Source organism: Thunnus albacares, chromosome 7 (assembly GCF_914725855.1).
Source record: "Thunnus albacares chromosome 7, fThuAlb1.1, whole genome shotgun sequence".
NCBI lineage: Eukaryota > Metazoa > Chordata > Actinopteri > Scombriformes > Scombridae > Thunnus > Thunnus albacares.
In genome coordinates, this window is record NC_058112.1 from 5,284,089 (window position 1) to 5,308,801 (window position 24,713).

The 24,713-nt window shown below is 41.0% G+C and overlaps 2 protein-coding genes across 4 annotated transcripts in view; both read right to left on the minus strand.

Annotated features, from left to right (window-relative positions):
- The window catches only part of zcchc14 (zinc finger, CCHC domain containing 14), a 29,304-nt gene extending 9,345 nt beyond the window's left edge, over nt 1-19,959 (minus strand). Inside the window, exons 1-7 of one of the 3 annotated variants that reach the window (XM_044356031.1) lie at nt 17,618-19,959; nt 15,485-15,700; nt 8,247-8,481; nt 3,031-3,101; nt 2,852-2,923; nt 2,580-2,647; nt 1,412-1,578 (exon numbers count right to left, since the gene is read on the minus strand). In XM_044356031.1, coding sequence (XP_044211966.1) covers nt 1,412-1,578; nt 2,580-2,647; nt 2,852-2,923; nt 3,031-3,101; nt 8,247-8,481; nt 15,485-15,700; nt 17,618-18,112 — 1,324 coding nt within the window. In that variant the 5' untranslated portion in view covers nt 18,113-19,959. The remainder of the gene's footprint in view (nt 1-1,411; nt 1,579-2,579; nt 2,648-2,851; nt 2,924-3,030; nt 3,102-8,246; nt 8,482-15,484; nt 15,701-17,617) is intronic. The other 2 variants (XM_044356030.1, XM_044356033.1) reach the window with 2 other exon arrangements.
- Nucleotides 19,960-20,386: 427 nt separating this feature from the next.
- Nucleotides 20,387-24,713, minus strand: part of jph3b (junctophilin 3b) — a 52,667-nt gene continuing 48,340 nt past the window's right edge. The window contains exon 6 of the mRNA XM_044357765.1: nt 20,387-22,950. Coding sequence (XP_044213700.1) covers nt 22,870-22,950 — 81 coding nt within the window. The 3' untranslated portion in view covers nt 20,387-22,869. The remainder of the gene's footprint in view (nt 22,951-24,713) is intronic.

Here is a 24,713-nt window from a genome sequence, read left to right on the forward strand (position 1 = left end):
TACAACTCAACTTCAACAGTTACGTCTGAGATTGTGTTTGTTGTTGATTGTGTTTTACTTTCACGTGAAACCTTCAGCTCTGATATACAGGGAACATTTGCACTAAATAGTAGAAAATGAAGTAACAACTATTTGAAATGCATTCTTAATTAGAGGTCAATTTGATATTCTGACACACAGGAGACAAGAAAAGACATTTTATGTGCTTCTGTTTCACCAAATAAAAACAGAGAAAATGAAATAAACATTGTAAATTTCACACGAAAAAATGCAAAGACTCATGTGGAATTTGAATTGCTTTCTGCAGGAAAAATGCTGGAAAAGTTCTGAAATACTTTAGGGGAATCTATAAATATGGCACAAAATAAAATGTGTTGCTTTGGTAACAATGCAGATTAATACAGTGTTGATCAGTGACAAGTTATTAAGAACTTTCATATTTATACTTCATTTTATTGCTGTCTGAAAGAAGTAGCTGCTGTGTGTTTACTAAAATCAACCCATAAATTAGAAGCACACATGCAGTGACCGTGCGGTCAGCGCAGTAAATGTGATGTTACAGCCTGTGAGATATTGTGGTAGAGGGCAGAGGTCTGTGTGTTTGTGGAGCCACAGTACAGCAGAGTTAGACATATTCATATTAGCCTTGCCTCCCTGGGGTCTCCTGTGAGTCTGGCAGACACACACACACAGACGCAAAAAGTACAAGCACACACAGTTACACACTGCACTGGGGGCTATAAATACTCTGGGATGAAGTCACACTCATAGAATCAAGCACACACACACACACCAACATGAGGTCACCACACTCCAGGCTTCCCAACACAAACATGCCACGCTGAATTCCCACACCAGACTAAAATAGACCCCGTCCGCCTCGTCCAACACCTCCAAAACACAAACTGAAAATCCTCCCTGCAGTCTCACCTCTTCACTGCCACCAACCAAGACCCATACTCGTGCCATTGTCCTTTCCACTACCACTTTATTGCTCCCCCCTCTCTCTCTCCTCCGACAAATTACATCTTTGATCTCGGCTTTCCTGACCCATCCCTTCTAGGCACCGTCTATCTCTGCATCTAGGGTCTCCTGTTTTATATCCCTGCTGCCCTCTATAAAGACTTACTGATTTTAAAGACTCTCCTGCCACACACTCATGACATCAGCAGTTCAAACCTATCTGATGATTTCTGCTACATGTTATCTCCTATTTCTCTACATTAAAAAAAAAGATAGAAACAGAAATAATATCTAAATTTTTTTTTCAAAAATGACAATTTTGTAATGCATGTACAATTTAATTTATTTCTAGGAAATTCAGTGCAAAAACAATACAGATACACAGATAGGATTCATCAAAACATAAAAAGCGAATAAATATGAGTCTGAAAACAAAATAAAGACTTACTAGAGCTGGGGGTGAACGGGCATGATGGGGCTACAGGAGCCGTGGGAGGGGAGGAGGGCAGCGGCAGGAGAGAGGAAGCGCAGTTAGGTGAGAGAGGCCTGGTGGAGGTGAAGAACAGCTGGACGCTTTGGTGCTGGAGGACGTGGCAGGGCAGCGCTGTCAAACACCTGGGTGCAGGACAGCAGGGGGACAGACAAAGAGCACAGGAAGAGGCAGAGAAAGACAACTTGATTAAAAAACTGCTGTGATGCTGTGAGGTTGGAGTCCACAATACAGCGTTATCACAAAGGTACACTGAAGAATTAGTTTTGTGCATATTAATGAACAACATATTAACAACCAGGCAAGAGAATGAGATACCTTGAGAAGACTGTTTTATTTGTGGTGTAGATGCAAATTAATTAACACTCTTGGTAAAGAGTATATCAGTAAGAATAATAGGGGATACGTAGTTTGCCGTTTCTCTGCTTTGTTATCCAGATAACTAGCCAGCAGGCTAATTTCGCAAAACAATACTCACAGACAGCTGCTAGCCAAATAACAGAATTTGCTGGATGTGTTTGGTATCTTGAAAAGCAGGGCACTGGACGCTTAAAGGTACCCTGTGAAGTTTTTGGACACTAGTCGCACTATAGCGCCATGTTTTTACAAGTGGGCCCCTGTTTTGTTTGTTTGTCATGCATGGGGACATGTAAGAGCATGCGGCAATGAGATAAACATTCTTGTGAGGTTTCATGCTATTTCACTTATTGACAGTTGGTGGCAGTAATGCGCAAAAAAGAAAAAAAAGTCAGTAAAGAAGACTGTACATGGATGTAAACAATAGAAGATTAAAATATTCCAAAAATCAGCTTTATAAAGAAAGACATTCAACACTTTTGTGAGGTTTGGTGAGTAACACTGAATGTAAATATAACTCCAATTGTTCAAAAAAACTCTACCGGACACCTTTAAGTAGCCAGCACTCTGGTAGATCACAGTATATGTATCAGTGCTAACAGGATAAAGTCAAATAATCAAAACAAAAAACAGGACAGTCATGTTTCTGTGAAGAAGTAGTCAAATTTAGATATGCAACAAGATGTGGAGCTCCACTACGGCTGCCAGAAGATAAAACGACAATAACTTTTCAAGGGCACAAATAAACCAGTTGGGTTAAGGGACTAACCTGGGGTCCAGGTCTATGGACTGAGGGAGGAACTTCTCCACGCCTTCATCAGGAAACACCTGTGACAGCTTAGAGAGAAAAGTTCAACATTAGAAATGGCCATATACTAAACTAAGCACATTACGTCACTATGCTGATGATACTGAACTATACATCCCAATATAATCTGTGTAACAAACAGAACAGCAGAGCCTTTAATCTGAATTATGCTGAAGTGCAGCCAGAGATTGTTATTTTATTCTGGTAAATTGTGTTTTGGTGGTGGTCCTGACCTGGGACAGCAGGTCTGTCACCTCCTGCTGAGTTCGGACAACAGATGACATGAAACCATCTGACCAGCTGGCCTGGAGGAGAAGCGGAGAGTAGAGAGGAGGAAGGATGAGGAGAAAGGGAGGTGAACAGAATTCAAGTGGATGGAACATCTGAATGTGTGTGTTAACACTGGACCCACCTCGAACACATATTCACTTGTGTCTTCAGACTTGTGTGTCACTCCTCTCAGCACCACCCTCTCAATCACCACTGTAAAAGCGCAGATGGTTTCATAGATGATTAACCTTACTTCACATATTTACACAATCCAGCAGAGTCTGGCAAGTTGCACTTTAACATCAGAGCATTTGAGACGCGTGCTTTAACACATCAATCAATTAGAAGTGATTTGTTTAAATGGCCTGGAGGACTTAAGTTTGGCTTGCTCTCAAAAGTAGTAAATCATGTGAGGAAAAAACAAGAAGCTAAAGGTGAAGCTGTTTAATCGTGTCATCAGGTATAACTACTGTACACTGACTGTGGGCGTGAACTGTCGACTGCTGTCAACTGTTTTTGCTCTGTCTGAACTTCACAGCACTGTGGCTGGCTGTCTGGTATTGGAAGACATTTAGTTCTCAAGACACAAAAGTGCAGTGTAGCAAAAATACCTCTTTACTAAATGTTTCCTATATGGTTCTCATTAGCTGACTTACTCCTCATTATTGTCAAGATGCAGCTTTTTGTCAATTACAGTTCAGTTTAAAAAGTGCAAAAGAGGCCCATTGTTGCAGTTTCTTAGTCACTGGCAGGTCAGTAAACTTTATACATGACTTAATGGCCCTTTAAAAGTTGTGTGGAAAACTGAGCCAGCAGGTCATTAGGTTAGTGGTAGGATAGTACATGCTGGCTCTTATAAAAATGTTTTAGTTTCCCCTTTGAACCTCATTCTGTCACTATAACCTACGATTAAAGTCATTTATTGAGCAAAAATAACAAACATTCAGTTGCCCCAGCTTACTAAATTTTCCATGGGTTCTGGCATTTTACAGACTAGACATTTTAGTGGTGGGAAATGTGACAATAAATACTGTCAGACGATATAAATCTGTCTGCTGTCAAAGATTACTTACACCATGTATCTTTCCCTTTAACATCTCTGGCTGTATCAGGCCATGTGGGTAATGTTGCAAATCAGCAGGACCAATTTATGGCAATATTGAATTTTGTATGATTTTTACATCAGTGTGATGAAGTATGTTTATTTGTCAGGTATTCGATTTCCTGGATTAACCAACAACAGTCAGTCCTGTGTGGTTATTTAATCCATTAACAGTTCCTCATTTTATTGATTTTCCATTGATATAGTGATATTCAATTACATTTAGTGTGATACAGGAATGTATCCATATAGCCCACTCCTCACATACCCAACATTATCACATATGTGATGATACGGTACACCATGTCTAATCCAGTAACAGTATAAAGTTTTACTAAGTCTATTGCTTGTATTAATGTATGTTCTATAGTTTGTCTTTTTACACAATTTACACATTCTGTGGACAATTCTATAGAAAAGTTCACTACACAGTGAAGACAGCAATTTATTAAATTGTGAAGATTTCCATGTTTATCCATAAGTTCATGGAAGGATCATAATTAAACATAGTGTTTTAAAGGATGTTATATCTGATAATGTTTGCATTATCTGTGCTTCCAATATTTCTCAATATATGAACCAAATATAGTGTGTACTCTTACCATCCTCATACCATACATTTCTTTCAGCAGACTCAACTACTACTCACCCCTTCCTATTATCCTGCTGATTCATCAACACACTGGTTGGACCTCTTTCTACATGTTCACCTACCAGTGAGTCAAATGAGCCAAACTAATCTGTGAGATCCAAGTGTGAGAGCTGCTTTTCCATCCGTCCCTGAAGATTTGTTAGCTGCCCTTAGTAATCTGAACTGCCACGTTATGAATTTGGAGCTCTCTGGTTCTCCATGCTCAACTACCACACTGAACATTTTGTCCATCACATGAGTCCCAAATCTGGAAACAACTCCACCATGTATATATGCTCTTTAATTTCCCATCTGGACAGAAACTCTGTCCCGGCTACACTGCCAAACAACTTCCCACAGCTGCTACTTTATGACTCATCCAGGACACTGCTCCCCACCTGGGCTTTATCCTCCCCAAATCCTGTAATCTGTCCGGTCCCACCTGTATGCCCACTGACTGCCTGATGTAGCTGTTTATATCAAATGTAAAACACTGGTGCTGGCATTCAAGACTATAAGGGTCTGGAGACCTCTGAGTGATCATCTGGCCCTATTCTGACACCAAATCCTCTTTCTCCTGCTTCTGAAATGACTTTTTTCCACTCCTGACAGCTCTAATAAACCCCCCATCCACCTCTCCCCTGCCTTGGTACCTAAAATAACATGCACTCTTCCACATAGCGTGTAAGTCATCTTCTTTGTCTGGATGCATGCCTCAGGTGCAGAGGCAGGTTGGGGCTGCTCCACTGCCATTAAATCCATGTCATTAGATAGAAGGGGAGAGCAAGTTGGAAGAAGAGGAATCGCTAAAAACATTGGGTGTGCGTGTTCAAAAAAAGACCTCCAGGTATCGATTTAGACATATTAAACTCTCTATTTGACACTACATCAGGCGTGCAGGGACAAGCAGCAGGGCAGGGGAAGACATGAGTGAAATAGGAGATGAATAAAGAGTGACATGAAGGAGTAAAGAAAGAGGAGAAGGTCTCACACATTTCTCTTTGTCTGTGTCTCTCTCTGTCTTCTGCACACACACACAAACACACACACACACGTTCCTCACCACCTTGCTGTGTGCCTGTTGGGCAGCAGCTGTAGAAGGCTCTAAATGCCGCCTGCCATTCACACTAATCTAGGCTGCCACACTCACACACACAGACAGACACGCAGAGTTTTTTTAAGTGCAGCAGTGTGTGTGCATAACATGCAGATGACGTGATCAAAAGAAGAGTTTCAGTTATCTCCTGAGGAGATAACACACTGATAAAAAACCTCTCTTATTATCTCTGTGTTTTTAATACTACTACAATTATAGTTTATGTGTGTGTGCTAGAAAATATGTAAAAACAACATATAAGGTATAGCTCATTTTGCCTAGCACACACACACACACACACACACACACACACAATGAGAATGGTAGGGCATGGCATATAAAATTAATTGTGTGTCTGCCTGTGAGAATGTGTGCGTACCCTTCTCTGCGTTTGTGTTTTATGTGTTTCTACATGCTGAAAACGACTGTGTGATGTTGTGTGTGTCCGTTCTATGCTGGTGACAGCTATGCGGTGTGACCATGAGGTAGTGAGATAGTTGAGTGTTGTGTTACAGACAGAGGCAGGGGGCCAAGACAATAACAGGCTGGTCTGGAGAGGCTTGCCCCCTCTAAACCGCATCCATCCTGAGGCACCGGCTGCCCACTGCATGATTGATTTCAAATGGGTGATAATGGAATATATGCTAAACGATCAGATTGCCTTGTAAAAATCAAAAATTCAGTGTGTGTGATTGTGACCTACAATGGAGAACAAGACACCGCTGTTAACTTGGGTTCAGCGTGTATTTAGTATAAGCTGAGGTAATGTTTTCACTTTATTGCCCCCTTCATTTTTAAAGGCCCTAAACACTGTGAAACACCCACACAGGTGTTTTCACTTTGCCTGATTAGACCTTGTCACAGGACTGTGTGGGTGTGCACAGACTGTGTTTGATTGACATTGTCTGTGTGCATCGCTGTCCTCTTAGTATCGTTGCTCCTGTTAGGGTGGGGCAGCTTACACCTTTCTCATTCTTATCGGTTAATGATGTTTAATGACATCATATAATTCCAAACTTTAACCTGAGCAGACGTCTAATAACAAGAGAACAAGAATAACTGAAAACACCTGTCTGAGTCTGATGTCCTTTTCAGGGCATTGTGGTCCTATTTAGAGGCAATTTATTTGAAAAAAATATGTGCATTCATTTGTATATTAAAAAACTAAATGACTACAACTAAAATGCAATTATGTTTTATCTTTCATTTATCAATCTAATTGTATTGACACTGAAATTGATTGCTAATTGATTTGGTTTTATAGCACATTTATTGTTTGGTTGACTCACCACTTTATCAACTTCCTTTCCTGCTTCATCAAGCAGCTGTTTTTAGCAAATAAACCCACTGTATGCTAGCTATTCTGTAAAAAATAGCAGACAGACAAAGTTAGCTACTAGCTAAGTAAAATTTGGCAGCAAAATACAGACATTTAGATACAGATATAGCAACTTTACTGTTTGTTTCACCCTCATTTCATCAGCATCGTTTCCAGCTTAGCAGGCAGCAGACAAGCAAAGAAGCTTTGATAAACCCACTGTAACTTACGCTAGCAACTAAGTAGTGAACAAAGTTAGCTACTAGCTGATGAAAAAAGTCACTTTTGTAGCTGAGGAGCCAGATTTTTTTTCCAAGAGACCAAAACAGAGAGAATGTCGGAAGTACATTTATCAGCTGGTCAAACACAGCTCCAAATGAATGCTAATGTTGTGTCTGCTGATGGGTAAATAGGCAACTGCTAACATGTTAGCCATAACAACTTTACAAGCTGATATTATGTCAGGGCAGAGTTTGTCGGATTATTTTGAGGTTATTCTTATTTGTGGCCAAAAATTGATTTAACATAATTTCAAAACGTTGGTTTAACTTCCCAAAAAAGAAAAAATAAATGAAAAAAAGTCTCACTTTTTGGTTTTATTGGGTTTGAGATGATCATTTCTGAGATTTGTTCTGCAAACCCAGTACAGAGGAAGTAACTGCAATTTAATTTGTGGTGCTGTTAATAGTGAAAAATTCCATTTGAAAAACTAAATTTAGATTTAAAATAAGGGAACAAAACATGTTAAAATTTTTTTATTCAACAAGTAAGGGTAGAAATGACTAATTTATTGCACTTGAAGAAAATATTGAGCTGGATCCTAAAGTTTGACCACAATAGAAACCGTTAATTCAAGAGGTTTGATGATGATAGCCCTGATCACCCTGAACCTGAAAACCACATGCATCCTTAAGTGGCATAAAACACTGCAACTCACACACACATATACTAGCCTAAGGGCAAAATTCTTTAAGCTTAGTTGTAGTGTTCAGATGTGCCAGCATGCCACATCTTGTTCAACTGGGCTTAACTCTGTGTATAGCATGACACACACACTTCATGCCGATATGCACAGATGGAGGGTGGGGGTGAAGCCATACATACATATTGTACATCAGGTCAAACAGAGAGACAATGACAATGTGTTTCTCCTGCTAGTGAAGCAACAGCAATGTGGCAGGAATATAAAAACAAGGACTCCTATGGCTCACCTTTTCCTGATTTCCCTTGGTGGCTCTTGGTTGATGCTGCTGCTTCATGGCTTTGCCCAGCAGGTACAGGAGGAGGCAGATGAGGAGGTGGAGGAGGAGGTGGCGGGGGAGGTGGAGGAGGAGGAGGGAGGTCGAGGTGAGGAGGGGTGAGCTCCTGGCTGACCGCTTGGTCTCCTCGTCCCACAGTGACCCCTGAGTTCAGTCCTGAAACCGTGCCGGCCTCTCTGGTCTGGCTCTGGAGTGAAGGGGTGAGAGATCGTTCAACAGAGGAGAGGTTAGGACCACACAGCAAAGGTCAGGGATAACTAGATACAGTACAGGACATGCAGTACAGGCATTTACTCCTCAGCCTCAAGTAGAGCTTGTTTGCACACCAGAGCATATGTGGCACCATCGAAGAGACTGTGAGCCTGATGTGGAATTATTAGCCTTTTTGTTTTATCATCATGTAATATATGGTCCAAAACCTGACATATTGTTTAATTTTAAATGTGTTGCTTTGATTACAGATGAGTCAACTGTAAAAAAAAAAAAAAAAAAGCAAATCGTGAATTCTGCATCTGCTCCAGCGCCAGCAGATGGAAACAGTCCCACACGGTTTTCCCTCCTCTCCACCAGTTGCCTTCACGGTCCCACATGGGCAACAAAAACACACACAAGGCAACATTCAACGACCATCAAGATGAATGCAATGCTTAAGCTCTGCTCTGTTACTGCTTGAAAAACTCGAACACTAAGCAAAGCTCTCTGCAGGGCTGGCACACTGCTAAAACAAAGTGAGGAGAAAGATCTGGCAGTGCAGAGCAAACCAATATTTAAGCAGCGCTCTTATTTATAGCAGCGCCCTCGAGGAGTAGTTGTATGGAGAACGTTTTGACATCCAAACACGCATTTAAACCTGTAGCTGCCTCCTACTGTCGGACCAACTACTGTTCCAGTTGAAATTGGGACGGACATACTTTGCTCAAGAGCACCTCAAGAACTGATCCCTAAGGGACCTGACTCCTGATCTCCCAAACCTTGGGACCCACTGACACATAATGTCTTTAGGGAAACTTCTACTTTCAGATACCCCTGTTATCAAAACAATCTTTCTGTGATAAGTATTGAATTTTATTTGTATTCAGTCTACTTTCTTTTAACCTTTACTTCAATTATTAATTTTCTAGAATTCCCAGAATGCCTTTCAAAAACCCACAGAGAATAGACGTCATATTATTGCTTTTATTCAAAGGTCTTCCTCATTAAGAGGTAGCGTGCTTTGAGCTAAATGCTAACATCAGCAGCTAACATACTCAGAATGTCAATGCTAACATGCTGATGCTAAGGTGTGATGTTAACCCTAATACCCATCTTATTATAACTTGTTAACATGCTAATATTTGCTAATTAGCAGTAATTTGCAGGAGTTGGAAAAAAAGGAATTTTTGGCCTGATGATGGCGCTAGATGAAAAGTTAAGGTGTTACTAATGTGATTACAATTCATCCTGAGGTGGACATGAATGTGTGTACAAAATTTTATGGCAATCCATCCGGTCTTTGTTGAGACATTTCACCCAAAGGCACAAAAGTCAATTTCATGGTGGTGCCAAAGGAAAAGTAAGAGGATCACCAAAGTCAGTAGGATGTATTCTTGATGAACCATAAATGACTGTACAAAACTTAATGGTAACAAATGGTAATAAATCTGATAGTTGTTGAGATATTTCAGTCTGGGCCAAAGAGGAGGGCCGACCAACCGACATTACCATCATAGAGCCATGTCGCTAGCATGGCTAAACTTGAAAATAAAAGTAAAAACTATCTCTTTTGCTAGATATCACTAAAGGTAAGTGAGGTTCTTTTTTGTTTGTTTTTGAACAGACCATCCCTTTAAGACATTTGAGTAGTTCTTTATGCTTTGCTTATGCATGTTTAACAGCAAGCAGAGCAATAACATGACAATCCTGTTCCAGGAACTGTCAGCCCCTAACTCAAACAACACAGCATGTAAATCCCTAAAGCCCAAAAGATTACGAAATATCACTCAAACCCCCAAGCCAGCACTGTACGGTAAACAGTTTGTCATTATAACACACAGTTTATGTGTTTGATTGCATTTTATTCATGACGTGTAAACATAACAGGAACTTCTGAACCATCGAACTCATTTGAGTCACATATATTTATTCGTCATGGAAATCTAACCACTAAACTTCCTCCAGAGTTGTTCTTGTCACTTAGATTAGATTTTATCTTTCAATAGGGGTTTTAATGGATCATTTACTGTATCTCACGATGGAGTGGACAGTATACTGTGTACTGTATAGAATGATCCAGTGAGCGTTTAAAGTTACTGTAATAAATTGCTATGTTTAAAGCCAGTTGTGGTGTGTTTATATCTAACCTTGTTTAAATAAAGGTCACAACTTCTACTTTTGGATTGCTATATGTTGTTCTAAATGCAGATGTATAGAATTAAAAGATTACATTGGAGTTATAACTGTACAGCTCTCTTTTCCTTCATCAAAAGGGAAAACCCAGCATGTGCTGTTGCCTGCAATCACACACACACACACACACACACACACACACACACACACACACACAGCATGAGGCAGTAGATCTGAAAACAATTAAGTGTGCTACTGCCACATCCGCATGTTACTCTCCTAACCTGCCAGCACTCTGTAAGTGACTATGACTGTGTTACATTGTAGGTACATGAAGTAAAAACAATATGAGTCAGCAGGAAGGATTACAAAACAGAAACGGAAAAATAAGGAAGAGTGGAAGTGGAATTAAGATACGTTCAAGTTATTTGGACAGTATGTGAACCTCCCTGAACACTGCTAGTAGAAATCGCACAGTAAAAAAGCTGAAACTATAAAACACAGACTGTGTGCTGACAGAGACTCCTCCTTTTCCTACAACTATCAATCTAACTCTGCTGTTAATTCTGACGCTGGCATTGTTTTTACAGACATAAAAAGCAATCATATAATAGAGTGATTATGCAGGTCTGCACAAGCCCAACAGATGTGCCAGTGTATTATATTTGCCGTTTTTACTTCTGTATTTCTGTTGCTACATCATCAGAGAAACTCAAATTCAACCATTTTTCCCCTGTAGTGACACAAAGCAGCATCCAGCTGCTTTGCGTTAAAATGAAATCCTGGAGGAAGAACAGTTTGCAGTGACCGGTGCAGCAGTGAAGTCTGCTCCATGTGCAGTGGGGGAAAGCTGCTTGCATTATACTTTTACTCCACAACAATTCAGACATACATATTGTACATTTTACTCCACCACAATTATCAAGCAGTTATTGTTTTCAGTCCATTGCATAGTTATATATACTTAACTACTCAGCAGTATATACAGTAGAGTTGTTAAAGACGTAGCTCTGCCTTGATCCACAACATTAAAATCATGCTTAGAAGTTGAAAACTTATGTAACTTTTGAAGGAAGAAATAATACAATCTTCCTCTTTCAAATGAAAAGCTTAATTCATAAGCAATAAAACACAAACCTACTCAATTAAACACACTTAGGAGTTTTACTACCACAGCCTCACTTAGTCTGGTATGACTCGTAGCTGACTGTAGCTAAAGTAAAAATAGATATTGTTGCGTAAGTAATATTACTGAGTCAGTTTGCTGACTTTAGACTCGTGCTAATGCTAATGTTATATTATGTTTTAGCATGCCACAAACGTGTCATTTGTTTTAATGCCAACTAAACGCAGCTGATGACGTGTTTGTCGTTTCCTGCTTGGGGTCCAGTTCCTCTCGCTCTCAGCCAGGCCACTAACGGTGACGTCTTTAAAGCAACTAAAACAAGACAATCTCAGGAAATGAAACGAAAGTCAAACGGCTATTATTCTGTAATTGTCATTTGTGGCCACAGTGGTTGAAGTTCAGCAACATTTACAGCATACAACTAGCCACAAGCTGTAAACACGGTATTGACATTCTATCAACTAACAATTGCCTATTCACACATCCAGCAGACATTGAGCAACGTTAGCATTCAATTGGATGTGTCGTTCTGGACACCTAATGAATGTATGTCCAGTATTCACTCTACTTTTAGCTCTGTTTTGGTCTCCACCAACTCCTGAGGCAAATATCTGTCTCTTTAGCTGCTAAATGCTCCACTATGTTTAGCTAGTCGCTAACTTTGTCTGTCGTCCGTTTGGTGCTGGGCAGGTACCATACAGTAATTTGGCTAAACTAAGCTTAACTCAGAGGAACTGCACTGCTGGATGATAATTCTCTGTGTGGTTCATCACTATGAGCAACAACTTGTCATTAACTTCAGTGTTAATATAAAATATTGCTTAATGCACCCTAAAGGATCTGAGTACTTCTACCACCGCTAATTATATGAGACTTAAATGGCTACTACTACACTTTCACATTTCTGTGTTACACTTCTGTTGCTAATATAAAGCCTGCTACAGTAGAGATTACCAGGCTTCAGTGAAGGCTATTGTGTCCAGTATATCTGCTGCAGGTGACAGTAGGTCTGGCTATAAGCAGCACTACTGTACATAACGTACAGTATATGACTGCTCTGCTTCACAGTGAAACCCTGTCATTCCCTTCAGAGCACTGGGGGAAGGAAAAAGAGCCAGAGAGCGAGCGAGTGAGAGCATTTATAACTTCCTGGGGATTCACTGGAGACACACACACGGACACACTCACAGACACACACACACACACACACACACTCACACACACACACACACCACAGAGGGTTGATTTCAGCATAGAGAAATGTGCTGACCTGCACTAAGCAGGAGCCAAGGGCAACAAAACACTAAATACAAACGCTTCTCTCTGAGCTGGGTACTTTCCCTCCACTGCTCACACATGTTTGAACAGTGTGCCTGTCTGCTTGTGTGTGAACATTTAAGTGTGTGAAAGAGAGAAAAAAAATAGGTAGAAATAAATTTAGAGAGGAACAAAACATCCAACTTTTTGCTTCTCTGATGTTCTCTCTTCGCATCGTTCTTTATCTGATTCCACTCCGTGCAGCGTGATCTCTGATGTTACTGTAACAGAGGGATTAATGAACCACTAAGTTCCCTGCATCGCTGGGAAATCCCCTCCTCTCGCTCCCTTATGATCTCCACTTCCATTACAACACATCCAGGCAGAGGGATCACATTTGGTGGTAAACAACAACTACAGTCATCCTCACTTCCGTCATCTTTTATCACTGATATCTGGACATTTTATGGTTGACCACTGATATTGTGATTATCAGAATAGTGTTTGTTTTACAAAAGAGAACATTTCTTCACATTTCATAACGGTAACCACGTGATAGGAATGTGGCTCATCCCCATAAAGAAGGTTGATGGTTCAAACTCAATAGCCAGCTTTGAAAATATGAGTGAGGAGAGTAAATGAGTGACAGTCTTGCATTGTTGAGGAGCCCTTGAGCAAGGCGATTAACTACTTGCTTCTGTACTGTGGTAGCTCTATGTCCAGACTGTGACTGCACTGAATACTGCAGAATACAAATTAACTCCAAAAAAGGGAATTATGCACTTCGAAGTGACTGAAATTGACAACATACGTCACTGTTTTGTTTATGTTCCCAAATGTTCTTTAACACTTGTTTGCACAGCTGTACACACATATTCACAACTGCAGCTTAAGAGTAACATTGTCAAAGAAATGTAATTAGTTGAAAAGGCCGGATGTATTCTCATGATACTTTTTGACATTAGTCCCCAGTTACTGGAGCTTCCTCTGACTGTGCTCCAGTTTTGACTCTCACATGGACCTCTTCATTTCATCAATAACACCTTTGATTGATATACTGTCTCTAAAGGATATTGATTAGCTACACAGCCATGCTAACCTGTAAGCTAACCTTACTGTTTACATAACACATGTATTTAGTGTGGAAGGTACCATTAGCAGCAGCTAGTCGTTGAATCTTATCTTTGATGTTGGTTGTTTTGTCAAATTGGCCTGCTAGTGTTTTAGCTAGCTAACAGCTCCTGAGCAGCTAACTCTTCAGTGTGTTTTTGGAGTTGAGACAGAAATGTATCCTGTGGAGTTCACTAGTAAACACATTTGTGTTTGTGTATTATTAACACATCTGTGTATTATTGAGGTCTAATAAATATGTTGAAGACATTTCCTTCCTCACAAAATTTTATTATTTTGCAACTTGCACTGTTTGTTAGCTTCATGTTCCTTGCCTTTCGATGGAACTTTGCTACATTTATTAACATCACTGTCAAACAGTCAGCAGGTCAGATGCACACAAAACAAGGACCTGCTCATGAAAATATTTCTCCATAGTGCTACTTTTAGTCAAAAACCACACAGGAAATATGATACACATCGGTGTTCCACTATCTGGACTTGCTGTATGTGTTCTGAATATCCAAATTTGATTTGTGTTATACACCATTATTTTGTATGTTGACTACAGTACATAACTGAAACTAAATGTTTAGTGCTTCATATTGAGATTTTGTTGAAATTACTTTATTGATTTATACTATACTATATTATATACTATATATTTATATTGCTTCATGTATTTTTAAGATTTTTGTTAACTGTCGTTGCAATACCAGCATAACACAACAAGCCACAATTTCAAATGGCAACATGTCATGGATGTTTTAGACCAGTGGTTCTCAAAGTGGGGTCCAGGGACCCCCAGGGGTCCTTGAGGGGTTTCCAGGGGGTCCCCAGCAAAGAGGGGAATTATTTATTTTCACTAAAATTCCTTCCATAAGTAACACAATGACAGAATGTGTGACTATTTTGGTCATGGGTTTCATACACTTTCTGTAATAACACATCTAAACATCATCATCATAAACATCTAAAAGCGATTATCTTATCAGATGGGGGTCCCTGGGACAAAATCTTAACAAATGGGGGTCCGTGGTCTAATTTGTGTCAGTTTAAGGGTCCTTGATGTGAAAAAATTTGAGAATCACTGTTTTAGACAACAATGATGCACCAAATATGAAGGACCATTCATTCCTATGAAGGCCACACTACAGGAAATAAAGCCAAAAAAAATGTCACCCACATCCCAGCAGGATGGCTTAGAAATGGCAATCATTCAGTAAACCCATACAACAAAGTATTTATAAAATAGAACCACAGTTGAACCACTGGTGACATCCTTTTCACCACAATAATGTTGCTTGCTCAGTTATTCAACATACATGAACACTGTCAAAGCTAACTACACTCATAGGATGTCTCTCCGTACCTTGTGCCAGCAGGTGCAGCGTGTGTGGCAGAGTTGGCAGGAAGACAGAGGCAGGTAGGCGGCGCTGGCATCAGGCAGGGAGCAGGCAGCGGGGGACAGAGGCAGCGACACGGTCTGATGGTGATAGTGGTGATGTGGCTGAGTGTAACAGACAGCAGCTCGATCCCCGCCAGGCCCTGCTCCTTGACCCTCTCCACCTGCTCCTCCTCTGCTCACCTGGAACAACCGACACGCTCAGTAACAGGATAAAGAAATACAAATATGTCTACCTGTCACACAGCTGGTAGAGACACGACTACTCATCTCTAGCGTAAGAGATGAAAAGGCTTTGTTCTATCTTGTTCCACTATTTGTTCAACTGTGAGGTGATTTCTGGAAAATGTAGTGCAGTGACAACTACTTTAACAAGAACATGAATATGAGATTGCCACTCATTAGAGTCCAAATTTGATGTTGTAGTATTTCCTGTATCGTTATAAGAGAAAGATCACCCAAAAAAAACAGAAATTGGTTTGAAAACCATAAAAAAATGCCACATTAATATTCCCGTCATCACATTAAATGTTAGATGTGTTATTGCTCCACTTTTTGCCCAAAACTTAAGTGGATATGACCCATTTATGTTGAATGTTTTTGATATCATTGGAAACTGCAACTGTGAGAATCCTGAAATTATACTCAGTGACAGATGGATGTAAAAAGAGGAAATTTATCACCAAAGCCACCAAAATTCATCAGCGAGCAGGGGATCATTTTTACTTTTTCCCATATGAACTCAGCTGTGTTCGACATCACAAACTCCTGCTCACTTTCATTCAGAGCTGCAGCTTTCACCTTCAAACACGTAATTTACTTCCCTCCCCACTGAATAACACATGACTGCGGTCTGTTGTGTTACCAGGCAGCCTGTCATTGACTATGTCTCATCTGTAATTTGGCCTATAGGTAACATGAGTGTGCTGTACTCATCTGTAACATATTTCCTCTGCCTTAAATTACTTTGTGTTTCACTTGTTTCTTGTTCCTCTGAGCAGGTGAAAACCTCACCTGTGAGCAGGAGCCTGATGGATGGGAGGAGGTGGTGATAACTCAGAGCGCCCCACACTGGATGGCAATGCCCAGTGCTCAGCGTTTATAGGGCACCTTGTCAGAAGGACGAAGATTCATAGAGGAGAAACAGCCTGCACTGTGTTCACTGGTTGTCATCTCACCTGTACTTTTTGTTCAGACTGTGGGTTACCTCATGTTCTCAGTCAGCCATTCAGAAGAACATTAACTTGTTGCTGTATATTGTTGAATCCAGGCAGACCCATAGTATAGGACCATTTTTGAACAAGCCCCACTGCCTCTTTAAGAATGCACACACAAAACATACCAAAAAGTCTTTTACTCTGTTATATTTTGTCACCTGATACCTGACATATATTTAGGGACAGGTTCGCAATTTTTCAGGTCTATCTTAAAACAACAGTCAGGTGCCCATATGAACAGTGAAAGAGGTTTTCCTCATTGTAATCATTCCTCCTGTTCATACTGGCTATTAAAAGATCCCCTTCAAATGTACTTTCAAGGTAAGTGATGGAGGACAAAATCCACAGTGTGTCCACACAGTCATTTTGTGCAAAAATGCATTTCAAAGTTGATCTAAAGCTTATGTGAGGCTTCAGCAGTCTGAGTTAGATCATATCAAGTGGATATCTGACACATTTACAGTCTTTTTAGCATCAAATTCCCTCTTTGTGTTTCCTCACACAGTGTTTCCCTGTTGAGCTGTGGTGGAAGTATAATAAGATAGATAGAAGATAAGTTAATGTGCTGAAGACACATTATCTCTCAGATTGTCTAAATGTTGGAAAAGTGGCATTAGAAATAAACTCCTAAAGTACAGTATGATTATGAACTTGAACATTTGTCAAAGGTCTCTTAACCTATTCCTCCATCTGTGTTGTGTTTTGAAGCACCACCTGCCAGAGAATTTACTACTTGTTTCCCAGTATTTTCCACACTCCACTAGTATCATTTAAATTATGTGTTTGAATATTGTCTAGCCACTGTTAAACTGTATTTTATGGGGTGTAACAGCTGGAGACCTGTTCCTTTCTGGTACCTGTCCACTCTGAGCATCCCTCTCACCTGCAGGATGTCCAGGATCTGGCCCAGCTGCTGCCTCAGCACCTGCTTCTGGTGGAAGCTGAAGGCCGGGTGGTTAGATGCCATGGTGAACAGCAACAGAAACTGCTCCTCAGTCCTCCCGTCGTTTAGCGCCAGGCCGTAGTTATTGATCACCGTGTCTATATGAGTCAGGGTCCGGTACAAGACCCCCGCCGCCTCCCGGTTGTCCGAGCCCAGCAGGGCGAGGGACACCAGCAGCTTGCTGCGCACCACCTCATCCGTGATGTTGGTGAGTCCAGACAGGTCGGCAGGGTTGTTGGCTTTGATCTCCGCATCCCGGAGGGAGTGGTAGTCCTTGCGGGCCAAGTCTTCTAGGCAGGAGCCGATGAAGCGGAGCTCGATGGGGACGCAGAGGTCCAGCAGGCCGCACAGGAACTCGGCTCTCTGGGCTGAGGTGAGGGAGGAGAACCAGCGGTACACCCCCTCCCTCTGAACACAGCTCCGGCTCTCCACCATCCTCACACACCCACTCTGAACCCGCAGCACTGCTATTAGACGACACTCTGGGTTTAAAAGGACTTTTCAGCTGAGAGTAAACTTCACAACAAAGGGAGCGCGTGTGTGTGCGTGCGTAACTGCGCAGGCGTGCGCGAGCGGCGCTACTCTCGAGTGGCCATGAAATCAGAGCTAATTTGTCAACTTTCCCTGAAGTCATTGGCTGAATCTGTTTCTCTCGACACACTCTCAACGTGTCTTTCCACACAAGGCGGCCACAAGAGTGAAGTGAAAGAGGCAGCAGCCGTTTCCTTTGTTGGCGTTTCAGCGGCGACTGAGCAGCAGGCCTTTCCGAACCATAATCTCTCCAAGTCGCCTCATATGCAGACAAAGTGTGCTGGTTTGCGTTCAGAGCGCAGCACGGCAGCCAGGAGTCCCTCCGCCGTGTCCCCACGCGCCGGTCGGACCGCAGACTGCAGAATGACAGAAAGGATCAAAACACAGCGCCCCATTCAAGGGGACACTCAATCATCCAGAGACTTTCTGATGGGGGCCGCCCCGCTCTCCTGTCCCGCACGGCACAACAATCCCTTCCTGAAGAGTTGCTCCTCCGTCCTCACTTCTTCTCCACAACTTGTGCGGGGAAGCCCGGCCAGTAAGTCCACCCCGCTAGCGAGACTGTGCTGTGCTTTAAGTTTAAAAACAAAACTAGTGTGGCCTAAAGCTACTGCTGCTGCCACTGAATATAACATTATAACATGTCCGAGACATTACCTCATCAAACACCGCTGTGGAAAGAAGTCTCGCGGAAGATACTAGAGGAGTTGTTACGTGTCCGTGAATGGATTTAGTGCAAAATGTTGTTGTGAGCTCCCTGCATTCTGCCATGAGTGTTGAAATCTTGAAGAAAAAACAGCTGTGTATAACATTATCCCAACTCTGGCAGCAAGACCAGCCCACTATACAGAAATGCCCCTCCTGATTGGCTGCGACGCCTGTCTGTGTTGGCAGCTTCTCTCGTGATTGGCTCAGCGGAATATCCGCTGCCCTGCTATTTCACATCTTTTTCTCATGCGCTCATACATGTCTCAGCTAAATTACTTTAACTTTAAAGTGCCAGATACACATTCAGCTGATGCTCTATTATCTATTTATTATGATTTAAAATGATTAAATTGAACAGTTATTGTCTGCCAACAACAACTACTTATTCGTTTTAGTTTGCTATGAGTTTTCAATTAATTCAGGGATAACAGCAAAACTTACTTTAGCTGAAAGAAAATCCAGCTGAAAAATCCTGAAGTACCCGGAAATGACAAAGTAAGGTCACCACTGACAATTACAGTCACGCTAAAAATACAGACATTTTAAGGAATAGTTATATTACCTGAGAGTTTTAAATGCCACAAAGTCAACAATAAAGACACAATGAGGAGTATCACATGGGAATATTATAGATATAGTTTTGGTAAGAGATGAAAGATGTGTTAATGTAATTTCATCATGTCAGTCTGTCTAGTGGTTGAAGTCAGGGTATACTAAAGTCATTGTATGAACCAACATCTATATATCCTACATGGCAGCAGCAATAATCCTACACAATAATCCTTAATATATTTATAGTTATGTGGTATATTTATAGTTAAGGCCTCAGTGTCCTGTAGTGAAGCCCCTTGCTGCTGTTATTTTGTAGTTTATATCTAAGACCAGAAGATGGCGTCATATGTTCATGTAGAAACCTGATGCTGAAGCACACTTGGTGATGATGGATGTGGTGTGTATCCATCATGACACCTGACCATGCATCCTCACAGATGATGGAAACATCACATACTAAAAGTGATGTATAGTAAGATTGCTGATTATACATGTTTACTTGGTATAACTTGCATTACATCTTCACTCTTTGTTTTTCTTTAACCTGTCTTTCAGTGTTCTCTTGTTTCACCTCTTCTCCATCAATACAGCTCCCCCTCCCTCCATCCTCCCTCTCATTGAGAACATCGGTCTCTAGAGATGAACCCCGCCCCTTAAACGCAGGCCACGCCCCTCTGCTTACGGAGGAAAATTCAGTTAAGGTTGCTATAGTGACCATACCCCTCCCTTTCAACTAGGCCTGTACCACTCCCTCCCTGCATCAGGGATGCTGCCTGACACACAAAGTATGAAAACACAACACAGCAACACAAAGAAAGAGAAAGATTGAAAAACACAAGAGCCAAGAGTCATTTTCTTTCAAACACTTTCATTATTTTCTCCACATAACTCAAAAACAAAACAGAATAATTCCCAGAAACATAAAGAAACAAAGAAAGAAAGAGAAAGAAAGAAAGAAAGAAAGAAAGAAAGAGGAGAGTCAAACTATAGAGAGAGAGAGAGCTTGGCATGCTGTAGCATGCTGCGGACTAACGGTGGCGCAGGACATCGTCACCAGGCTGGTGGCATACAGCGGAGCTTCTTAAACCTTTATCAGTCTGGGACCTAAATGAAATACAAATATATTGTTCTGCCTCCTGGGGTGCAGGCACATTAGACTGTACTCTTGTAATGTTGGAGGCGTGGGGGGGGAGGACTCCAGAAATGAGCCCACAGCCGAGTTTGAGTTCCAATCCATAGTTTGAGAAACACTGTCGGACAGAAAAGCAACAGCAGCTCCCTGCCCCCTGGAAGTTGTTACCGATGGCAAGGGGCTCAGCCATCCCATCACGTGGAAGGAGGATGCACACACATGTTCACACACTCCAATGAGCATTCATGTGCACACATGCAAACAAACACAGAAGCTGGTCTGCTGGATGGGTTTGAAAGACACACACAAAGAGAAACCCAGTGTCTTCACCCGAATATAAAAACAGGCAAATTGTGACGGGTATTTATGACTGTACTTTAGTCTGTCTGCCTGTCACTGAGGGGCTTGGATCAGAGGAGGCAAAGCTGAAGAATGAAGGCGGTAAATCCTGACCTTGATCCTGGCCACTGCTTTCTACTTCACTACAACAGACTTGCATCATTTCACCAAATAGTTTCAAATAGTTTGTTCATTTCAGGCTGCTTGGTGTATCATCTAGCACCACATGGAGACTTAATCTGGTTCTATTTAAACCATAAAAGATCAATAACAGTACTTCAAAGGCATTTTGACTTTATGTTTTGAACCAGATTCCTCTCCAGATACTGCCACTATCAAAACTTAACATGTCGCATGTGCTTCAGAAGATTTTTTTTTTCTTTCAGATTCAACGCACGACTAAGATATTACAGTACATATGCATGCATTGGTGTACTTTTATCAATTTGTGCTACAAAAGCAAGGCAGGTGGCGACTACTTTTTTTTTTTTCAGACATCTTGCAAGTATAGTATAAAAGATGTTGTCGCTGTCTTCAGGTTAAGTTTTGAGAGAAGCAGTCGGAGTCACTGATTTATCAACAGGATGTAGTCTTTTAAGCCGTATTTGTGGTGTTATACACGCTTGGATTAATGCAGTATTCCCTCTAAATACATCTGCTAATGGTAGAGTAGGTGCAGGGCTTTGCCAAGGACGGTCTGTCTTGAACTACCACCAACTCAGAGGAAGCTCCGTTCTCTGACGGGTGTGTGTGGAGGTGGGAGAGAGTAGGAGGGAGAGACGGAGAGAGCATAGCTGTCAGATGATGGTGGTAGGCTGGATGTGGATGAGTGGTGACTGTGTCCTCATGAGATGCTCTTGTAAAGTTCATGAACAGCGTGAAAGGCCACCGAGCTACTTGGAGATCACACACACACTCTCTCACACATACAGACACACACATTGCTAGAAAAGACATTGCAGCTTGATATAGATTCAAACACGCTCACATTCTGCACAAAAACCCATGTACACACACGTGTACACTGCAAACATACTGTATATACAGTGTGCAGAGGTACACATAATCATGCACTTTGCTCACACACACAAACACACACACACACACACACTTTATCTCACTCCCTATACAAGATGAAGAATGAGAGGAGACATCAGACATCAGAGTGGTGACGGATGGATGAGAGGGATGGGTACAAGCAATGTGTGTGTGCGCGCAGGGGTCGTGGACAGGCAGCCGTCAACCAGGCAGCACACATACATACATACACACACACACACACACACACACTTTGAACCATCAGTAACAACACCTGGGCAGGCGGAGGAACCAAAAGGCAGGAGTTATATAAAGATGGGTGGAGGATTTACAAAATAAAGAATATATCCATCAACGTATTGTACATGAGAGAAAATGTTAATAAATAAATTATAAGTTACAAATCTGTTGAAAACTATGATTTGAAGATGAAAAAAGTCTGTCTTGTCAGTCCTGTCTGCAGACAGTGGAAGCAGACATCTTGCTGTAACGCCAGCTGCATCTCTCATGGTCTGGGAATCAGACCGCTTCAGCCCACTTGAGTCTACATGTGAACTACTGAAGCTCACTTTAGTCCAGTTTCTGGACTGTATTATCTCCCTGTAGTCCAGTCACCTGGACTGGTTTACCCCTCTGTCATCCACTTCTTTGGTCTGTGCACTTCAGCATCTCCTTCAGGACTGCTGGACCAAGCTTAGCCTCGGTTAGCCCACTTTTGAACCCAAATCATGACGGAGGGACTGCGCGGTAGCCCTCCTTGGTCCTCATCTCCGTTCAGCTGGTTGCAGTCCTCCCGCCAGGAATACGAAGGGGTGGCAGATTCATCGTAATACTCATATGAATTTATAGTTGTTGTAGCATAGATAGGCTGACTCTGAAAGCGGTGCTGTCCTTAAATAAAAAAGTGGATAAACAAAATAGCCACTCCAATGTTGAGCAGAATCACCATGACAACCAGGATAGAGCTGTAGGCCTGCGTGGGAGAGAGAGAGAAGAAGAGAGAAAGGGGGAAGTGTCAATAATAAAGACACACACAAACACACAAAGCTGTTTTCATACATGCAGTATATCAAACCGGCATAATACACACATAATCATACATAATAATCCATTTACCTTTCCAACTAAAGCAAGATACAACATCGTAGTTGGCCATTAATATGTCAATAAACATGATATGCAGTGCAAGTGGATTGAGTAGGTGGTAAGGTGCTTTATTATAATGTAATTTAAAAGGCCAAACTGCTGTTTTTAACATAAAGATCAATGACTCTCCTCTATTTTATCAACATATTCCTTAGAAAGTGTTGGTGATTAAAGGATTATCTTTAAGATGAACTCATTTCTCACTTTTAATGTCACAATCTGTGCCTCTCATTGCATAACTGCACGCACATCAATCATACCGCTGCTGTCAGGTGAATCCTGATAACTGTCACTTCAGCTGCAAGAGGCTCTTTTACTGGTTCAGAAAATCCTCCAGCCCTAGGGTTTATAAAACCTTTTCAAAAAATATTACAAATGAACTCAAACACACAGGTGTCAAGTTAAATACAGTGCTGGGAGTGGGACATTTAAAAGCTGCAAGGTTTTCACCTGACAGCAGCAATATTCTCTATGTATTAAAGAAATGTTGATAGTGGTTTTACTGCTGCTGTGTGATATTAAAGCTGGTGAGTCTGGAGCTTCTTATGACTTCATTTCTGCCACAGTCTTGTTGATGGTCTCTTCAGAGAAAAGAAAGCTCTTTTTGGGTATACTCATAAATCTGCCTACAGTACTGATGTATGGTCACTGTTTCCAGATCATATTCATTTAAAAACATATTCACACTTACCATTTTCCACTCTCCCATTATTATAAGTTATTATTATAAGTTCCTGCATTTATCAAACTTCTAAGAATTACAAGTTGCTCTAAAAAGCTCACTTAGAAATAAAAAAGTCATTTGCTGAGTGTGAGCGATAAGACACATTTATCAAGCGATTTGTATGTATTTTGTAACATGTATTCTCAGAGTAGGAACAGCCAATCAGAGAGCAAGATTTACCATAAATGTCCCCCATTGTCCATCCTTCAGAAAACTCCTTACATTTCACTCACTCATATGCTTTTTCTACAAAAACATATCTACTTTTAATTCTCTGAAAAGTTCTTTTGATTTGTGTAAAATCTTTAATATCTCCATCAGCAATTAGCATGTGAAATGAACAACTAAACATATACTGTTTATATTGTTTAGAATTGAATCACAATGAAGATGCATAAAAAGTGACACAAACTAAATGAGTGCAACTTGAGTTAATGTTTGCCACCTGATGAACACAAAAAAAGAACAATCCTCATACTTACTGCTTCTGCTAACATTCTGCTAACGTTCTGCTAATGTATTTATTCATCATGACCGATGGTATTTTGTGCAATCGCTCCAAAACATGTTGCCTCTGTCTCTGTACTGCAGCCATCTACTGTAGGCTCTACGCTCAACCAACATCTGGAATTGTCATAATTTTAAGTCGTCAAAAATTGATAAATTGCTTTGATTCCTAAGTTTACAAGTAGGAATTAAATTTAAGTTTTTTACTTTTATTTTTCATTGAAGTCCACATTTTTATTCTGTCACATAAATACAAACTCTGGTTTGCATTGCTAGTTATTTCTGGAAATATGACTAATATTACTACTAATGTCCACATCTAGTACAAATGTCACAAAAAATGAATAAATTGCAATGCT